Source organism: Zingiber officinale, chromosome 4B, assembly GCF_018446385.1.
Source record: "Zingiber officinale cultivar Zhangliang chromosome 4B, Zo_v1.1, whole genome shotgun sequence".
Classification (NCBI taxonomy): domain Eukaryota; kingdom Viridiplantae; phylum Streptophyta; class Magnoliopsida; order Zingiberales; family Zingiberaceae; genus Zingiber; species Zingiber officinale.
The window spans coordinates 2,285,387-2,305,048 of record NC_055993.1 but is presented as its reverse complement, the minus strand read 5'-3'; the positions used below and the strand labels follow the sequence as shown (position 1 = coordinate 2,305,048).

General features: G+C 39.3%; 4 protein-coding genes across 6 annotated transcripts; 3 read left to right on the top strand and 1 right to left on the bottom strand.

Moving 5' to 3' along the window:
• The first annotated feature begins 3,318 nt into the window (after positions 1 to 3,318).
• Positions 3,319 to 4,157, top strand: LOC121977242 (vacuolar iron transporter homolog 1-like). Its single transcript, XM_042529832.1, has one exon. It carries the CDS (start codon positions 3,319 to 3,321, stop codon positions 3,985 to 3,987), a length of 669 nt encoding a protein of 222 aa, XP_042385766.1. The 3' UTR covers positions 3,988 to 4,157.
• A 69-nt stretch (positions 4,158 to 4,226) lies between these two features.
• LOC121974395 (soluble inorganic pyrophosphatase PPA1-like) lies at positions 4,227 to 7,301 on the bottom strand. Its single transcript, XM_042525432.1, has 9 exons — positions 7,117 to 7,301; positions 5,971 to 6,098; positions 5,859 to 5,887; positions 5,493 to 5,558; positions 5,265 to 5,372; positions 5,028 to 5,093; positions 4,825 to 4,945; positions 4,601 to 4,682; positions 4,227 to 4,505 (listed from the first exon to the last, which is right to left on the bottom strand). Exons 2-9 carry the CDS (start codon positions 6,092 to 6,094, stop codon positions 4,463 to 4,465), a joined length of 639 nt encoding a protein of 212 aa, XP_042381366.1. The 5' UTR covers positions 6,095 to 6,098; positions 7,117 to 7,301; the 3' UTR covers positions 4,227 to 4,462.
• A 2,297-nt stretch (positions 7,302 to 9,598) lies between these two features.
• On the top strand, positions 9,599 to 14,139 carry LOC121974393 (tubby-like F-box protein 8). Of its 2 annotated transcripts, none has more exons than XM_042525429.1 (5): positions 9,599 to 9,859; positions 11,793 to 12,167; positions 12,312 to 12,399; positions 13,079 to 13,211; positions 13,303 to 14,139. In XM_042525429.1, the coding sequence occupies exons 2-5, from the start codon at positions 11,802 to 11,804 to the stop codon at positions 14,012 to 14,014; spliced, it is 1,299 nt and encodes a 432-aa protein (XP_042381363.1). In that variant the 5' UTR covers positions 9,599 to 9,859; positions 11,793 to 11,801; the 3' UTR covers positions 14,015 to 14,139. The 2 variants fall into 2 exon arrangements, with proteins under 2 accessions (XP_042381363.1, XP_042381362.1); XM_042525428.1 differs by lacking the exon at positions 9,599 to 9,859 and adding an exon at positions 9,866 to 10,050.
• A 1,410-nt stretch (positions 14,140 to 15,549) lies between these two features.
• LOC121974394 (60S ribosomal protein L3-like) lies at positions 15,550 to 18,939 on the top strand. Of its 2 annotated transcripts, none has more exons than XM_042525430.1 (6): positions 15,550 to 15,676; positions 16,019 to 16,116; positions 16,802 to 16,912; positions 17,424 to 17,728; positions 17,856 to 18,265; positions 18,488 to 18,939. In XM_042525430.1, the coding sequence occupies exons 2-6, from the start codon at positions 16,032 to 16,034 to the stop codon at positions 18,744 to 18,746; spliced, it is 1,170 nt and encodes a 389-aa protein (XP_042381364.1). In that variant the 5' UTR covers positions 15,550 to 15,676; positions 16,019 to 16,031; the 3' UTR covers positions 18,747 to 18,939. The 2 variants fall into 2 exon arrangements, with proteins under 2 accessions (XP_042381364.1, XP_042381365.1); XM_042525431.1 differs by having other exon boundaries at positions 15,581 to 15,676; positions 16,023 to 16,116.
• The last annotated feature ends 723 nt before the right edge of the window (positions 18,940 to 19,662 follow it).

Sequence of the window (19,662 nt, the reverse complement as noted above, 5' to 3'; positions counted from 1 at the left end):
ATGGAAAAAAAAATAATTCATCAACGAATGATTTTGAAGCTAAAATCGATCACTTTAAAATCGGGTGGAAAATAGCGGATGGAAAAAAATGACGCATGTACCCCTTTTCATTCATAAAATTATACCATATATCAAAAAAATAACACATGTACCCTTTTTAACTCAAAAAATTCCATCATATATCTAAAAAAAATGACGTATGTACCTTTTTTATTTACAAAATTACGTTGCATGCATCCACCTTCCTCTATCAAGATAAATAAACATGCAAAAGAAGGGACTTCTTCACCCTTTCTCTTCTCTTTCTCTATGGATAATTTTCCACTATAAAATCCTTTTCCTTTCTCATCCGCACTTTAGAGTAAACATAATATAAATGTTACAATTCAATATAAACTTACCTCATACCACTCGTTCCTCAACGTGGGACTAAATTCCCTTGCAAATGTAAGTCCATTTTCATCCATCTCTCTTATTTTCCATCAACCATATTGCACCTTTCCTAATTTGTTTATTATTCATCCACTTCAAATAATAGTGGCGATGATGGATGGAGTGCATACTCCTGTCCTGTCCATTATCCTTACAAATGTTTTTAAACAAAACCAGGTGCTCATCTATTCAGCAATCCATGTGCCAACATGTGTTTTAATATGTATAATTGAGGAAGAAGATATGGCAAGGTTTATTTGGTACATGTAGAAATGGAGCTTAAAGACATCTAAAAGAAAGGGAAATGGACATCTTAAGAGGGAATATACTACTGCATTATTGGTAGATGTTGATAGTGCTCTCGAAAGAAGAAAAAACTATTAAACTGTCTTTTAGAGTTTTTTTGGGTACCCTTTTACATCTGTTGTAGAAACTTGTCATTTCTTCGTGAATAAGTGAGGTCTCAACTAGGCATTTCTTGTGCCATGTTTGTGCAAGTATTCCTTAATTTCTTAATATACCATTTTGCATGTTTGTTCTAGTGTTTTTTGTCGTTAGCCATTTTGTGTTGAACCTAGAGGAAAATTTAAAGTATACGCTTGATTATAATATAATGTAATTAATAGCATGGAAGCCTCAAAAACTTCTTGCCTACTTTCTCTGGAGTGATGGAAACAGACAACATTTCAGTCAGAGTGCAATTTTTTCTTTTTTAAAAAAAAAATGCATATTGTTACAGAGGCTATAATTGTTTGTTGTCGTCCTTCATTAATAGATTTCTTTGCCTTCTGGCAATCCACTTCTATTTTTTTGGATTTTTATTATTAGAATTCAATCAAAAATTTTATATTAGGAAAGATTTAATAAAAATTATGAGTTAAAAAGATATATAATATCTTTATTGACATGAGGTCTTTTGAAAAAAATTCAAAAGTAAAGTCATGAGGACCTAGGTCCAAAATAAATAATATCATATCATTATAACATTATAAAAACTCCTGCAAATAATGACGGGATTACCGGCTGAATTTAAATCCGTCGGTAATTACCGACAGAATTAGTTATTCCATCGGTAATTACAGACTGATTTTTAAATTCATGTGGGAGGGTCATGGTCCAAACCAGATACCATGTGGGAGGGCCTTGAACGAAGTTGAGGGTGGGCCCGGAGTAGGTCAGGATGATCGTATGTTCATGGGAAACTCGAAGTAGGTCAAGGTGACCAGATGCTTGCGGAGAGGTTCGGAACAGGTCAGGATGACAGGATACTCGCGGGGAGACCTGGAGCAGGTTAGGATGGTCGGATGCTTGTGAGGAGGCACCGAAGCAGGTCAGGGTGACCGGATACTTACGGGGAGGCTCGGAGCAGGTCAAAATGACTGGATTCTTGCGGGGAGGCCTGGAGCAGGTCAGGGTGACTAGATGTTCGAGGAAAGCTTAATGCCGCGGAATAGGTCAAGGTGAATAGGTTAGGGAGGCCCGAAGCAAATCAAGGTGGCCGAATGCTCGCGGAAAGGCCCACCGTAGCTTAAGGTGACCGGGTGCAAATGTTTGCGGGGAGGCCCAAGCATGTCAAGGTGACCAGATACTCGCGGGAAAGCCCGGACCATAAGAGTAATTGTGATTCTTCATTTGAGGGGAGGATCAAAGTCTCATATTGGAAAAATTGTGTAAAGATCATAGGGTTAAAAGGATGCATGATATCTCTATTGGTATGAGGCTTTTGGGGGAGAGCTCAAAAATAAAACCATGAGGGTCTAGACCCAAAGTGAACAATATCATATGATCCTGTCCGAACGATGAGTCGACGGACGCTGGGGACGTGGCGCTCACCTCTTTCTACGACCAGCTGCACGAATCTCCGGCGAACCTGCAAAGAAGTCAGGCAGGGAAGGGGTTCCCGGCGACGACCCTCCGACGCTCAAGTCAGGCAAGAGGAAAACGATGAAATGGCTCTCACGATGATAGATCGCCTACCTCCGTCGAAGTCTAAGGGCTCTTATATAGAGCTGTGGGGAGGCTTATGCACACCTACCGAGGCGTACACGTGTCCTTTACCATACCGTAGCATGGGCTTCACAGAGAAGCATGTCTAACACCATACTGCTACAGTCCGGGAACCTTTCTGATGGGACGGTAAAACCTTCCGTCATAAGATTATGCGTATAACTTGGTCGTCAAACATGCCCGTTGTCAGAAGATGTTCCCCAATGTCCCCTTGTCCTTTTGTCTCTTCTTTCCCCGCGCCGAGCGTCCATCCGCTCGGCAGACATCAGTCCGACCGGGAAGATTCCACTCCACGTTCTCCGGTCGACTTGAGATGTTTCCTCCATTGCTGCTTTACGCCTTGGCCGAGCGGGCTTTCCGCTCGGCCCGGGGACCTTGTTCACCATGAGCGTCGGAAATCTGACTCACTGTCAGACTGTCTTTGATTCTGCTCGGAGCCGTTCGGCCGATCGACCCACCCATTCTCCGATCGGCCGGCACTCATGCTGGCCCCTTTTGACCTTCGACCTCCACGTGGTGTTGACTTCCCTCCAAAAAGGGGGTCCTCCGACTTTATTGCCGGATCATCATATTATTGTGTAGATAAGTAGACATCTTTTGGACACAACATCCATCTTATTTTTCACCATGGAATTAGGTCATGGGCAATGGTTCAGCTAGCTGTTTCTGATGCTGCGTGGAAGATGTTCGATAAAAAGGCCCAATGAGGCCTAACTAAATTACGGAATACTCCACTTAGTGGTGCCACCACCATGGTCGATCGATCACTATCTCGATGACGACCGGAGAATGACTATAAAGAGACTGCCGCACGGCGTGTGTCTTCCACACTGCTTCCCTGCTACTGCCTCCCCTGTCTCCACGCGGCAAAATTAATCCATGGCCAGCGTCGATGGAAGCGGCATTAAGCTTTCTTTTGAAAGTCTCGAGGAGGGGGCGGTCGTCGCTCCAGCCGGCGCCGTCGTCGAGGTCCGGGACGACTGCTCCCGGCGCGCGCAGTGGCTGCGCGCGGCGGTGCTCGGCGCCAACGACGGGCTCGTCTCCACCGCGTCGCTCATGATGGGCGTCGGCGCCGTGAAGGACGACGCGAAGGCGATGGTCCTCTCGGGCTTCGCGGGGCTCGTGGCTGGCGCGTGCAGCATGGCCATCGGCGAGTTCGTGTCAGTGTACTCGCAGGTGGACATTGAGGTGGCGGCGCAGCGGAGGAGGGAGAGGAAGCGGAGGGAGGCGAGCGAGGAGGGGAAGATGGAAGAGGAGGGGCCGGAGCAGCTTCCGAGCCCGCTGCAGGCGGCGGCTGCGTCGGCGATGGCGTTCGCGGTGGGGGCGCTGGTGCCGCTGTTGGCGGCGGGGTTTATAGGGAGTTACAGGGTGCGGCTGGGAGTGGTGGCGGCGGCGGCGAGCGCGGCTCTGGTGGCGTTCGGGTGCGTGGGTGCTTTGCTGGGGAAGGCGCCGGTGGCGAGGTCGTGCGCTAGAGTGGTGGCGGGCGGGTGGGCGGCCATGGCGGTTACGTTTGGGCTCATGAGGCTCGTGGGCGCTAAAGCGCTTTGAGCGTTACAATCACTAATCATCGTTATTATGAAGTAATAAGGCAGATCTTAATATAAAAAAAAATACTAAGATTATATTTGAAAATGGAGTTGCATAATTATATATGTAGAAAAATCAATGCTCCCATGAACGTCTCAACTGAGAAATTGTAGTTTTAATCACTATTGCATCACTGAAGATGGAATTATGAAAGCATAATAAAATGAATTTATATTTATATTTTCTTTAATAAAAATCAATTATGAAAGCATAATAAAATATAGCTTTAATTAGCAAAATGGAAATTTCACTGTGCTATAGCTTTAATTAGCAATCCAATAATATGTTAGATGAAATGATAAAAAAAATAACAAATCAACGCCAAAAACTTCAAGACTGACAAGTAGTACAAAAGCTTCAAGACTGATAAGTAGTGCAATATCGTCGTTGCAACTCTTGATTCCAAAATAGAATATGGTGGCTTTGATTTGGACTTTCACTGCCTCAGAGTTTGTAAGATGTATTCAGCGTAGAGATCCCTGAATAATTGCACATAGAATCATTCGATATCACTGTCAATGCTTCAATTCATTCGGTAGTTAGAAATTCAAGCAAGGCACGGAGAGTAACTCACATTGAGTGATGGATGGCTTCACGAGCACTTTGCCCCGGTAAGAAATCATTGACCGCAACCTCTTTGTTCTCATTCTTTTTGTCTGAACAGTTTCGTCAAGGTTGTTATCTGTTTTTGTTTTATTAATGTGTATGTTCTTTTTTTTTCAAAAAAAAATAAAAATTAAATCATGCATTGAGCCTCAAGAATATGAAATCTAATATAACATCTCTTCGATAGGATACAGTCTTCAAAGAAGCGTCGGATCTCCGCGAGCCGATGAGGAGGTAGCTCACTGATATCATTGTAGTGACGGTATTCAGGATCGTCGGCACAAACTGCAATGATCTTATCATCTTTCTCTCCCTTTTAGAAAAAACAATAAGCATTAGTTGCACAACTTGAGGATTGGCATTGCATGTAAATTACTAATTATCTGCATTCTTGCCTGATCAATCATAGGCATAAGTCCAATGGCCTTGGCACGAAGGAAGCATCCTGGAATAACTGGTTCCTGTACAATCATTTGATTGGCAAAAGTTCAGTTATCTCTGTGATTATATTTCGTCCTTGATGGCACCAGGATGGAAAAAATATGATACCAAAAATTTCAGGCAAAGCAATCATAATGAGAAGCATCACCAATTTTATGAATCAAAGAGCAACATATAAGGTTTCAGTCAACCTGCATAAGAACCAAAACATCCATGGGGTCATTATCTTCACATAGTGTGCGAGGAATGAAACCGTAGTTCTGTGGATAAACAACTGACGAGTACAAGATCCGATCGACCTGTGAGTGAAGCCACAAAATGACATTAGAATGATAAGTTTACAGAAAATCAAAATTTTCTTGCATGCATTGTACAGGTTGTTTCAATTTTAGAATTAATAAGACAATAGGAAAACACACCTTAATCAATCCTGTCTTCTTGTCAAGTTCATATTTCACTTTGCTCCCTTTGGATATCTCGACAACCTTTGATGATTACCAATGAAAATAGCATCAATAATATTTAAAAGAAAACGTTTTTTATTTGTCATTAGTCAAACTTATTATTAAGGTACAAATTCACATAATTATATTAAAATTAATCATTTACCAAATGAAAATTACATCAGAGAAACACTCATCTCTTTTTGCTAGAATGATTAACACTGATGGTGATTGGGATAGTTGCAGATGCAATTGATCTTATAGTTTGCAAATGATTAACACTAATGTTTCTTACTAATACATTTTTGCTAACCAAAGGATGATTGTCCAGAGAATACTTACAACATTGAAGATTGCAGGAGCAGCAGGACCTGCATGAAACATCATGATATGGTTAATCCTTTGGTAATTTCAGTTGCAAAGAAATGAGTTTTGTAATATTGAGTCGCAGTACCTATTTCAAGATCATGCCATGGATGTGCAGCTACAGATCTCTTCGACAGTGAGGATAGGATTCTTTGATTCAGCCGTGGAATCAGGCTTTTGTGTGTTCCATTCGTTCCCTCTTGTGGATTCATAATTCTACAACAGGCCAATTAATGTCATTACTATGCACAGGGCTCTTGAGAAATCATAGTTAATTCAGTTAATGCTTGGCATTGAGTAATTTATATTAATGAACCCACAATTCCACATAGTATCATCATATTCATCACATAATGAAAATGTATTTCCATGTTCTCCCAACAATTTGGGATCTCCTACATTAATCTTGTCCTCCACTGAGCTATAGAGTAGGTCAAATTGCTAATAATATTCAGAACAATTAATCTTTTTTATTACATTATTTTCTTTTTAAACTTTCTTTGAACCTTGTATATATTTCACTCCAATCAACTCAATTTTTACTAATTAGATTTCAGATAGTAAAAGGTCGGGAAAGCAATGAAAATGGTAGAGAACCTAAATATTTAAACAAATCAACCTATACGTCTTTTACCATCCATTTATTTTCTTCATTTGTGTATTTGGTTACTTCCTTCAACCAGTTTGGAAAAAAAAAAAAAACCAGGAAGCAAAACTCGGGATTTCTCATTCAACGTGAAGAAGAATAACTGATAGTAATTCAACCTCTTGTCTCTTCAAACACAAAATTGAAGCACGCACCCTTTAAAATTAAATCCTATCATCAAATGGGATCTTTTTTCACAGTTAAAAATAGCTTTCAAACGAATTAATGCGGTATCCCCTTCGCCGAATCAGCTACTTGTTACCAACAAAAGTAACGAACAACTCGTGTGGATCACTGGATTCGATCAAAAAGTGCTTCCAAACGAGTCAGTGTGAGATCCTTTTCGTTAGAAACATCTAGCATTTTATCAGACAACTGGTATTCCATTTCCCACTCAATACGATCAAATGAGAAGCAGATGTTTCTGTAGTCCGCAGAAACAGAAAGATAAAATGTCTCGACGAAAACGGATACAAATCCCCTCCCCAAAAAAAACCATGACCGAGAATCTTCAATAAAATCCAGAGTAACTAATCAAATGGGAGGATGAATCGAATGCAATCACGAGAAGAGAAGAGAGAAGCACACCTCAAGTAAAAAGGCGACGGCGGCGGCCGGATCGGTGCACTGCGAACTGGAAGAAAGCCCTCGGCCGGGTACACGATGAGATGGGAGGCACGATCCTCTTCTTCCTTTAAATAGAGAGCGCAGATCGAGGTAGGGAAGCGGCCCCGGTTTTCGGAGTGGACCCATCGCCAAGGGATTGACTCGGCCGACTCGTTCGCATATCCGAGTCAGTGACAGCACGAGGCGTGGAATATTCGGCAACACGTTGGTAGGAGATCGTCTCGTTTCTGATCTGGAACGAGACTCGACTACGGCCGAGTCTGGATGGCGATCGTGCTTGAGACACGTGGATCTTCGTTGGCGTGGACGGATACGATTCCCTGACGGTGGAATTTAAAGGCGATGAGTTGTTTCCAACGTTGTAGCATGTCGCAGTTGACGAAGAAAAGTAGCCGCAGGACGCGGGATTACCTGTTCAAAAGAGCATAAATCAAAATTGGACGAAAATAAAGGGACATTTTTTTTTATTTGTAATAAAAAAACGTCCAACTTTTGGGACAAGAAGATCGTGTCTTCGTGTATCAACGTAGTTGATACTAGTATAAATTTTTTATTTTAATAAATTTTAAAATTAATTTTTAACTGATATAAATATTAAATGAATAATTATGAAGATGGGAACCCCGCATACACAGCACCAATGGAACAGACAGCAAAAAAGAAACGAGTGGCAATGAGTTGGCTTCCGTGATTTGCTGAAGGAAACGAACTGAAAATTGTTTATTTAATTCGTCTTTAAGCAAGGACTCAAAAAAAAAAATAGTGATTTCTAATTGTTAAAATTTAAAATCGAACTTATTAATTCATCCCCTTTATGTAGATCAATAAAAATAGTTTATAGTCGACCAACAATTTAATCAATGGAGCTAAACTAGAAGAGAAGTTGCTGAGCTATAACAATAACACAGAGGTATATTTCTCTGTTAAATTTTGCCAACCACAGTTAGAGTTTCCTTAAAATCCTCTAGTCTATAAATTAAGTAGCACTGCACTTGCTTATCTGTCTTCATTCCCTGGATATATGCACCATCCACAAGTTTATTCATGAATCCATGAAGCTGTAAAGGAAGTACAGAGGACTCTGCTCTGTCATCTACAAGCTTGTGCAACCTCCTTACTTATGGACGTCGCCAACTCGTGAGCAATTCTGGTTTCATTAATGGAGAGTAACTAGATACAGTGCTCGAACATGGAAGAAGAAAGGCAACGCCATAAAGGTGTGGCACCATTCAGTTCCATATTTAATTTCCCTGTTCTATCTCACTGAGCAATTGACAGGTCAGTGACTGAAACTCGATGAGTTCTCAAAGCACACGTACTTTTCACCGAACAGAGGGAGGATAAGATAAGCTTGAAAAACCTATTGCGACTTGTCTCATCATTCTAAAGTTGATGAGGACTTCGAAGCTGCACAGAAATTTTTATATATCAGCTCGTTGAAAGACGTGCACGAAAGCGATTTTCTTCCCCGAATTGAATAGCATCTGCGTCTCTCATGCATCGATCTGCTCCATTACTTTATCTGCAAGCATTTTTATATCTATTGATTGAGAGGTTAACTTACGTAGATTTGCTCCAAAAGTTGGCTCTTTTTCTGAGTCACAGAGTTTAGTAGAAGCCCTTTCCTTTATGTTTTTGCCTGAGTTTCACTTTGCTAATATAGACGTGCCTGTTCTGACAGGAATAGTTGGCGTCAATTATGGGTTTTCCAGCAGGGCATGGTGTCTTATCAACAGGCTCGTGTGGTGGATTGTTTGTCAATTGATGGACTAAACCTGTCTTTAAAGCAACGGAGTAAGAACAATCAAATTATTCATCCGTATCTTCCGTTCTTCGCAACAACCCACAACATGAGTTCTGACCGTTGGATGCGTGTCACGGTAGCAACGACCGACATAAACTCGATCGTTCCGACACGCCGTGTCGGAAGCCAATAACGCTCGCTTTTTCCCGAAAAACCCGCCATCTTTTGCTCCCGAAATCTGATGCGAGTGATTAGGAAAAAATTTTATTTTCCTTTTTAATTTAATATTATTGAAGGTAAAATCGTGACGCCGGATAGCCTAAATATAGATATTTAAATTTTAGACCATCTTATTAGATTATAAAATTAAAATTTAACATATATTATACCAATTACGGTATAATGAATTTTAATGTAATTAAATTTAGTGTGATATGACAATTGGAATATTCTTCCTCTTGCCAAACTGTTCCGGAGGAACTTTCGCTGACGAATGATGACGTCGACACCGCTCCACTCTCCGAGTGGCTTCAAGTTCACGCGGCACGAGAGAGCAAACGGAGCCGTTATCAGCAAACGGAGAGCCACGCAGAAAGCACAGGAAGGGCTAGCTCCGCCGTGATGGAACGGTAGGGACGCAAACCTTTTCATAGCACGAAATCGTACCTGCCTTGTTATTGGGCAACGGTTCGTTCCCCTTGATGAGGTACATCGATGGGCGGGTGCCTCTGCTCGCTTCCTCTTTGCTGGATTTATGCTTTTTGGGCTTCGACCTTTGAGTTACGCCTTTGCTGTGCGCGTGCGGGTTCGAGAAGAGGGAAGCGAGAAGCGGCAGCGAGAAGGAAGGGATCTGCGGATACAGAGAGGGGGTTGGTCTGGGGATTCGTTGCTTGTGGGCGAATCAAGGATTGAAGGTTGAAGTGCGGAGGTGGGTTTTGCTTCTGGATTCGGACACTCAAGGTAAATCATCGATTCCGCTCCTTTCTTTGCTGTCGAGCAAGGAAGCTCTGCGCGTTTTCATTTGCTTGCACAGAGTGGTTTTAGAGGAGACTAGACTGGCATCTCTAGTTTCGTCTAACGTAGTTTGTTTTTGGAGCGTGAGGGGATTCGATTTTGGGGGTACAAGCTCCAAAAAACAGTTTTTTTTAATGGTAAAGGTTTATGCTTGGAGCTCCTTCCCATGTTTTCCGATGGAATTGTTTGTGGCTTCTCCGATATTCCTCCGATGTATCATGACTTTGGATGTTGTAAATTTGATATTTTTATGATTTTATCCCCGTTTTATGCCGTGAAGCCAGAAATCTGTCAATTCTCCCTAATCCATCTTAGTGTGATCGATTTACTGCCTGTTTTATGGACGGTTTATTTCTGGTCAAGAGTGGGTACGTACATATCTCTGTCTTTGCTTCTTTGTTCAAATTAGCAGGTTCAAACTCGGTGTCATTGTGGCTGGGGGATGAGACATTTACGTTTAAGCCAATTATTGCGAAAGTATACTTGTAATTCACTTGTTTACTGAGATGTTCATTTAGTTTTACCAACATTGTTTTTTCGTCGTAATATTGTTTGATTCCACGGAAAATTAAAGAAGAAGCACTGTGAGAAGAATTCTCTTTCTTTCCTTTTTAGTTTTGATCTTATGCTTTACACATCTATGCAATTCGTGAATTCTGGTATTTTAAAATAAATTTCAGGGAAAGGAACCCATATTGCGGGAATGTTTCTAGAGTGTTCATTTATAAGTATTGGGAGAATATTTTTTTTTATGTTTCCTTTTGAGTTGTGCATGCTATTATATCTTAGCACTTTATGACTTCAGATGTCGTTGATGAGTTTCACGGAACTTTAAAGAAAAAGACTCCATCTCGTTGGAATATATTAAAGCAGTTTACTTTAATTGATATTGGGCGAATATGTTCTTTTGGTTTCTTTTTAGGTTGCACCAACTCATGTTTGTAGTTTTATGTATTTATTGGTTGAGATGAACTATTTCATACCAGTAGTATCTTTTAAAATAATATTATTGTGTTAGTTTATTTAATGGTTATAAAAAGACTAGCTAACTAGCTTAAGCTTTTGAACTGTATGTGTTTAAAGAAGCCCATTTGTCTTTTGATGTATAGAAGATCTATTATACGTGTTTAAGTCCATTAAAAGTTGATGTGTCAAGGACTTCTCATTGGTGATCTATAAATTTTTCTTGAAGTCATATAGTTTTTTCAGATTTATATTTCATAGTCAGGGGCAAATCCATGAATAGAGCCGAGAGGGAGGTCAATAAATATACTTCAAAAAAAATTTACACTGAAATTATAATTGTTTACGACGAGAAGTCATGATCTTGCATAATAGCTTCATTGCCAATTCCATTAAAAATATCTTTCTCAATGTACGGAACCATACAAGCATTAAGCCAAAAATATATAAAATTATTGTAGCAAAGGTGATTACGCTCACTCTAGGCACCCCTCACAATTTGTCCTCAGGTTGTATGAAAGGAGGTAAATCACGGGATCAGTTTATAGCCGACCGCCACGTGGCTAGAGGGCAAGAGGAATTTTTTTTCCTTGAGGACATGCGTCCGCTGGGAATTGACCCCTTAAAAAAACTATAATAAGGGGCAAAATGTGTAAATAGGAGGGGCAACATTATAAACTATAATGATACCAATAAAAAAAATTGATTTGAAGGGGACAGCTGAAATTATAAACTATAATGATTTTAATAAAAAAAATTTTTGAAGGGGGGCAGATTCGCTCTTGTTCATAGTTGTTCATTTTATTCAGGATTTCTTGTCAATTTATACAGTTAGTTGATTTTATGTGCACTGGCTTTCTGCTATCATTTATTTACTTCTTGAGTAGCATTCTTTCTTGCTTCTATCATGGTTCAGCTAAGCCAGATGTCATTTGACTCATTCCGGAGCATTGTTCGTGATGTGAGGGATAGCTTTGGTAGTTTGTCAAGGCGGAGTTTTGAAGTGAGGCTTTCAGGCTTTTCTGGCCATCATAAAGGGAAATCTCAAGGTTCTGTTTATGATGCCCATGAACCCCTTCAAGTTGTTCAGCAAAGTCGCTGGGCTACTCTTCCTTCGGAGCTACTTTTTGATGTGATTAAAAGGTTAGAAGAAAATGAAGCTACATGGCCATCGCGCAAGCATGTTGTGTCATGTGCAGCTGTGTGCAAATCATGGAGGGAGATGTGTAAAGAGGTAGTAAGAAGTCCAGAGTTTTCTGGGAAGCTCACTTTTCCTGTATCTTTAAAACAGGTAATCTTTATATTCTCACTTAACGACGAAGATATTATAGTTGGAACATTTATAGCACATTAAGAAGTCGATGCATTACCTTTATTTCCTCCTAAAGTTTGATTCATTACTGACTTTTAGATTATTGTTTGATTTTGTATATAGCCTGGAGCTCGAGATGGGGTAATCCAATGTTTCATCAAGAGGGATAAGTCAAAATCAACTTATCATCTCTATTTATGTCTTAGTTCTGGTAAGTTGTCTTATTCCTGGTAAGCATGCTCTTTGTTTGCTAAATTTGGCCAACAAATATCACCAATATGAAGTTTTCGTATTGTGTCCATATTTTCCATTCTTGATGTGCAAAAGGCATGTTGGATTGTCTTAATAATTTTGTCATGGAACACATATAACACTGCACTACAGTAAATTTTCTTGCTTTTAAACTCTGACTTTTGAAATTGCAATACTAATTTTTCATTCAAGTTTTCTCAAGTCACACAGTTGATCAAGGTCCAAATTGAGCAACCATGGAAGTTGAATTGTTTTATTTCATCTGTTTAATTTTGTGCATCAACGTAGGTTCTGTATTGAATCACAAGTTTTTGTGATTATCCGTATGCATTCTGACTTAAATATCAGAATTGTTTACATACCCAAATAACTCTACTTCAGTTTATTTTCTATCAAAATGTTCGAAGAACAATCTATTTGCAAGATTGTTTGTGCGTTCAAGGTACAGTTGTAGTTATTGCTATGCTCGTGTATGCTAGATTGCTAGGATTAACAATGCTGAAGCAAATCAGGAATTTAGTTTTATTTTGGTTAATTGGTCTTTTCTTTGAATAGCATTTTGAATTTCTTTGAACAAACAATCAGATGTCTATTTCTATTAGTTAACAACTCAAACATTTCTGGATGTTCCTCTGTAGCTGTGCTTGTTGAGAATGGTAAATTTCTCTTATCAGCTAAGAGAAATCGGAAACCAACTTGTACCGAATACACCATTTCGATGGATGCTGGCAACATATCACGCTCAAGCAGCACCTACATCGGGAAATTGAGGTGTTTCATCTTTTGTTTGTACATCTTTTATATAAATTTTAAATAAAACCGAGTAAACTGAATACTGCTACTTCTTTCCCTGGCATTTTAGGTCAAATTTTGTAGGGACAAAGTTCAGGATCAATGATACTCAGCCTCCATACAACAGGGCTGCTATTTGCCCTACTGGTCGAACCAGCCATAGATTCTACTCAAAGAAAGTTTCACCCAAGGTGCCATCAAGCAGCTATCCCATAGCTCAGGTGACATATGAATTGAATGTTCTCGGAACTCGAGGACCACGACGGATGCACTGTGTCATCCACTCTATCCCAGCATCCTCCCTTGAGCCCGGTGGCGCGGTCCCTGGACAACCTGACAGTCTAGTTACTCGCAACTTTAATTCTTTCCGCAGCCTTTCCTCCGCGTCCTCTTACATGGACCGCTCCTTCGATTTTAGCAGTTCGCGGTTCTCTGATATTTCTGGAGGAGCTGAAGAGACCGATGCAAAGGAGAGACCGTTAGTACTCCGAAACAAACCACCTCGTTGGCATGAGCAGCTACAATGTTGGTGCCTCAACTTCCGGGGCCGTGTGACGATTGCCTCTGTGAAGAACTTCCAGCTGATCGCCGCTCCACAACCCGCTGCTCCCAACCTAGCAACCACCACACAGCCAGCTGCACCGGGTCATGATAAGATCATACTTCAGTTTGGCAAGGTTGCGAAAGATATGTTCACCATGGACTACCGGTACCCGCTTTCAACATTCCAAGCTTTTGCTATCTGTTTGAGTAGCTTCGATACCAAATTGGCCTGTGAATAGAATGAAGAGAAAACAGGAAACGATAAGCAATCACCCTGGTGCCGTTTTGTTGCTATTCTTGCTGGATATTGTAAAACTGCAGCATCTAATTCTTAAGTATTAGCTTGTCATAGTTTTACAGTTCACCATTAAGATAGTATTAGAATTTGAATCTTAATCCTCTCTGAAATCTACTTTAATTTATATCTTTGTATAAGTAATAAAAAGAACATTTAAATCAAAATAAACAATTAGTATTTGATTTGATTTATGGTGGCATTTGATTTAGGGGATTGGGAAAAGGGAATAGATTTATTCCTGAATTTTGAGTTTGGTTGATAAAAATTGAATTAAAATTTTAAAATGAAATCAGAAATTTGAGTATTAATGAAATTCATCTTCTTTTTTTTGGATTTTGATGAAAATGGGAATGATAATTAAGTTTTGAATGAAAATATTTTTAATATATCTGTTTGAATTTTTTTTATATCTTTCTCCTTATTCTTTCTTATTATATTTTTTTTTCTCATTCTATAATTATATTTTTTCTATCTTCAATCTTTGCGTACTCTTATTTCCTTATTTTATTATTATATTTTTTTTCTTCATTTTCTCTATTACTCTCTCTTATCATGAGTTCAAATCCTCTGTCCCCAATATCACCTGTCCCGGTGTCCCACTCATCACCCCAGCCCACTGTCGGCGGCCTCTGGCCGTTGCTCCGATTAATACTATAACCCTTGGGGAAGGTGAACCCAAGAGGGTCGCCATCGGCACGATCGGTGCCGGAATCCGACCAGATCTGAGCAAACTTTCCTCTACCGTTGATCTAAATCCCTGCTTTGATCTGGTCGGATTCCGGCGTCGATCGTGCCGATGACGAACCCCTTGGGTTCACCTTCCATAAGAGTTATAATATTGATCGGAACGGCGGTCGGAGGGCGCCGACAATGAGCTAGGACGATGTGTGGAACACGGGGACTGAGAAATTTGGGGACAGAGGATTTGATTTCTCTTATCATACTTTCTCTCATATCACAATTTCATTCCTTATTTTTTTTTCATCACACTTTCTCTTTTATCATATTTTCTCTCTCCTCAATCTCTCTCATCACATATTCTCTTATCATTTTATTCTCTTCGTTCTCTCATCATCCCCTCTCATCATATTTTTTTTTCTCATCCTCTCTCATCATGTGTTTTCCTATCACACTTTGTTTTCTCATTTTCTTTCTATCATATTTTCTTTCTATTTATTATTTTTCATCATATTTTCTCTTTCGTCACATTTTCTCTCTATTTATTATTTTTTAAAAAAAATTATTTTAATAGAAAATATTTTCCTATTCTCAGTTAGATTCTTAAGAAACAACAAAACACCTCTTAAATTTCTTATCATCAGTAAATCAAAATGCGTTTGGCTTGTAAGTGTATATAATGGAGCTCATCCAATCTGGGTTGGATCTTACGTCGGCCCAATTAGAGCCCGACTTATGCCGTCTCACACTCTCACCTGGACCTGGGTACCCTCACCCTGTAATTCTCAAAGATAACAAGGGCATTTTGGTAACAATGATTTTCGATGCACATTATAAGCGCTGGCCATTCGTTAGGGTTTCGTGTGGTGTGGTGCTCCGGCGGCCTGCAGGCACTCTGGTGCGGGAAACGAGAGGCTACTTCAAGGTTCTACCTCCGTCATTCCTTCTGCGCGCTTGAGTTGTCTCACTATTGCGTTTTTTCTTTGCTACGTACTTTTACTACTTACGAACTTGTTTTAGGATTAAAGGACAGAATGATTGCTTAACGTAGAAAGAATTGCTTTGTTTTGATTTTTTAATTTGTCGAGAATCATGCGTGATTTAGTGTTTTTTTGTTGTTGTTGTTTTTAGGCGCAAGATTTATTTTTAGTATTTTTTTGCCATTGTTAAATTGTATAAAATTTCATGTTTTAATTTTGTTTCCTCCTTTCCTTTTTTTCTCTTATTAATGGCTAAAGTCATCTTTTTTGCGCATTGTATGCTGAAGGTAGGTAGGAAAGATGTCTCATCGGAAATTTGAGCACCCGAGGCATGGGTCGCTAGGGTTTCTCCCGAGGAAACGAGCTTCTCGTCATCGTGGAAAAGGTATCATGGAAACATTGTCAGCTTGCTTTGTGCATTCTCTGATATTTTTCCATATATTATGTGCATTCTAATATCCTTGTTATCAATTCACTTTTATTGCTAGATTCAATTGTGGTATTGTCTATGCCGTTGTGTAACTTCAAATTTTGCTCTTATATTTCTTTTGCATTTGTTTGAAGGCCATGGCTAACCATAGGTTCTGCCGGACATCATTCTTATGTGGTTCCTTAGTTGAGTCTGTGTGGCGTATTGGCATCTAGACACATTGAATATGTTGTTATTTGCATGGTGAAACTTGAATTGTGTGTAAGACTGATGATTAACAGTAGGCTACTTTATTCTATTCTCTGAATTCTAATATATTCAACATTTATTATTAGAATAAATGAAGCTTAGAAGCTTGTATTTTATACACAGTAATGCACATTCACTGTTATCAGGCCTGCATTATTGGATGCTTGTGCAATTTGAATGTTTTTAGTTATCTTAATATTTTACTAGTGCCCCTGTGTAATGGCAACTCTCTTAATAGTTTTTTTTTGTTACTAGATTAATTTGCCTTTTTTTTTTCAAAACATTGCTTCTCCAATCTTCTTGTTTTGATTGAAAATTCAATGAATTCCAGAAGTAAATTCTTTGTTTTAACTTAACAATGTTATATTTTTTTGGTTATTTTTAAATGCAGTGAAGTCCTTCCCCAAGGATGACCCTACCAAACCTTGCAAGTTAACTGCATTCCTTGGATACAAGTCTGGTATGACCCACATTGTACGTGAGGTCGACAAACCAGGATCAAGTATGTGTTCATTTGTCTGGTTTCTACACTCAGATTGAAATTTTGATAATTTATTCCTTTCTGTTGTCATCCATGAAGGTAGATCTGTAAACAAGTTGCTGATTAAAACTGACACTTTAGTAATTGTTATATCCTTTGGATTTGTTCTTTTGTTCCTTCTATATTGATGATCATTTGTGCAACTTAAAAAATATTAATTTGTGTAGATATAGCTAAAACTGTAACCAATGACCTTATTGTCGAACACTGTAAAATGGAGCAAAAAACTTATTTCAGAGGCCATCAATTTCTTGCTTTCTCTGTCTTATGATATTATTGTATGCTTATTTTAACAACTGTGGAAATGTCATATTAATTACAATTCATTGTATGCGTAGCATCAGTTGCTTTTGTATTCCAATTTCTTCTCTAGATTCCTTTCACATTTTTGCCAGCCATTCAACATCTCCATACTTGTTGATTTGAAATGTGAAACTCATATGAAGCATGTGACATCTCTTCTTGTTCTCAGAGCTTCATAAGAAGGAGACTTGTGAAGCTGTTACTATCATTGAAACTCCACCAATGGTGGTTGTTGGACTTGTTGCCTATGTTAAGACACCACATGGTCTTCGTTCTCTCAACACCGTGTGGGCTCAGCATTTAAGTGAGGAAGTGAGGCGGAGATTCTACAAGAACTGGTACAAGAGCAAGAAGACGGCTTTTGCAAAATACTCTAAGAAATATGAAAGTGAGGAGGGAAAGAAAGAAATTCAGTCACAACTGGAAAAGATGAAGAAGTATGCCTCTGTTATTCGTGTTTTGGCTCACACTCAGGTGCTTATATAGGATTCACTTGTTATAAAAGATGATCATCCACATCATAACCTTTTACAAACAGTGTTATTTTTTTTATAAATGTTACCAGAATTAGCTCATGTTCCTTTCTGTTTTGATGTCCCAGATAAGGAAGATGAAGGGCCTCAAACAGAAAAAAGCTCATCTGATGGAGATCCAAGTTAATGGTGGCACCGTGGCACAAAAGGTGGATTTTGCTTACGGCTTCTTTGAGAAGCAAATACCCATGGATGCTGTCTTCCAGAAAGACGAGATGATTGATATTATTGGTGTTACAAAAGGTAAAGGTTATGAAGGTGTTGTCACTCGTTGGGGTGTCACCCGCCTTCCACGGAAGACACACAGGGGTCTCCGCAAGGTTGCCTGTATTGGGGCGTGGCATCCTGCCAGAGTATCCTACACTGTTGCCCGTGCTGGACAGAATGGTTACCACCACCGCACTGAAATGAACAAGAAGATTTACAAGATTGGCAAATCTGGAGATGAATCCCACACTGCTATGACTGAGTTTGATAGGTAACTTATCCATCTTTTATTGCTATCACTGATTTTGATATGTAATTTAATTCATTTATCATTTATTTCGTCAATTTTTACTCGTGCTTTCACAATATATTCCATTCCAATAATCTCATTCGAACTGTTTAGTTCACTTGCCAAATGCAAGCTTGAATTGTATCCCATCACACCAGAAAGAACACACAGCAATCTGACCTGTTATTTCCTGCTTTTTGGCAGGACTGAGAAAGACATCACACCCATGGGTGGCTTCCCACACTATGGTATTGTGAAGGAAGACTATATTATGATTAAGGGGTGTTGTGTGGGGCCAAAGAAAAGGGTCGTCACTCTTCGACAATCCCTACTAAAGCAAACTTCTCGCGTTGCCCTCGAGGAGATCAAGCTCAAGTTCATTGATACTTCTTCCAAGTTTGGTCATGGACGTTTCCAAACAACTCAAGAGAAGCAAAAGTTCTATGGCAAGCTGAAGGCATGATTTTAGCAACAATTTGTGCAAGCGCTGAGTCTGAAAATTTCTGTTAAAGAGATCTGTTTAGAAGGATTTTCTCTGCGTGATTTGAACTTTGAGATTCCTTAATTGTTAGTACTTTTCAATTTTCTAAAATTGTTATGGCTATGACAATGCTTTTTTGTCACTTCAAACAATTTGGTTTTTATGGGTTTCTTTTCGTCTGAATTGCAATGTTGCTTCTCGGTATCATTTTACTACTTTCTTACATGATTTACCATCAATTCTATAATCATTTTTTGTTTTTCAGTGGGTCCTCGTTGATACATTTTACACGATGAGTTGCATGGTATGAAATTTGGCATTTTACCAAGTTAGACTGTTATGTAAATTTATGGAAAACACCCTACTGTCTTGTTTATTTGGAAGGAGGGGAAGGGGGAAGGAAAAGAAGGGGAATTATTTGGAAGGAGGGAAAGTGGGAAGGGGAAAAGAGGAATAGATGGTGAAAGAGAGAAGTTGAGGGGGAACAAAAAAACGGGAATGACCAACAAGTCGCATTAGCTTTCCTCCCTTTCTTCTATTTCCTCTCGATCTAGTTAATTTTCTTTTCTTATTTTATATGTCTCATATACCTTGGGATCCTAAAATAAGTAATAGAATATACTTTGACTCCTTACAATCCCATAAATTCATGAGACCTGAAATAAATATAATTGGAGATTTCTAAGTCGATCAGTTAGTTTTGAATTTATATAAACTTATATCCATTCGGTAGGGTTGAGTCAAAAGAAGATAAATATGAATCAAATCATGATTCTGGTGAAAAGAAGACTGTGAGCATGGTGTGGAGAGAATAGTACCACGTTGGCATGATATGAGAGGATTGGACCAAACATAGGCCTTCTTTTATATGTCTCACATACCTTGGGAGCCTAAAATA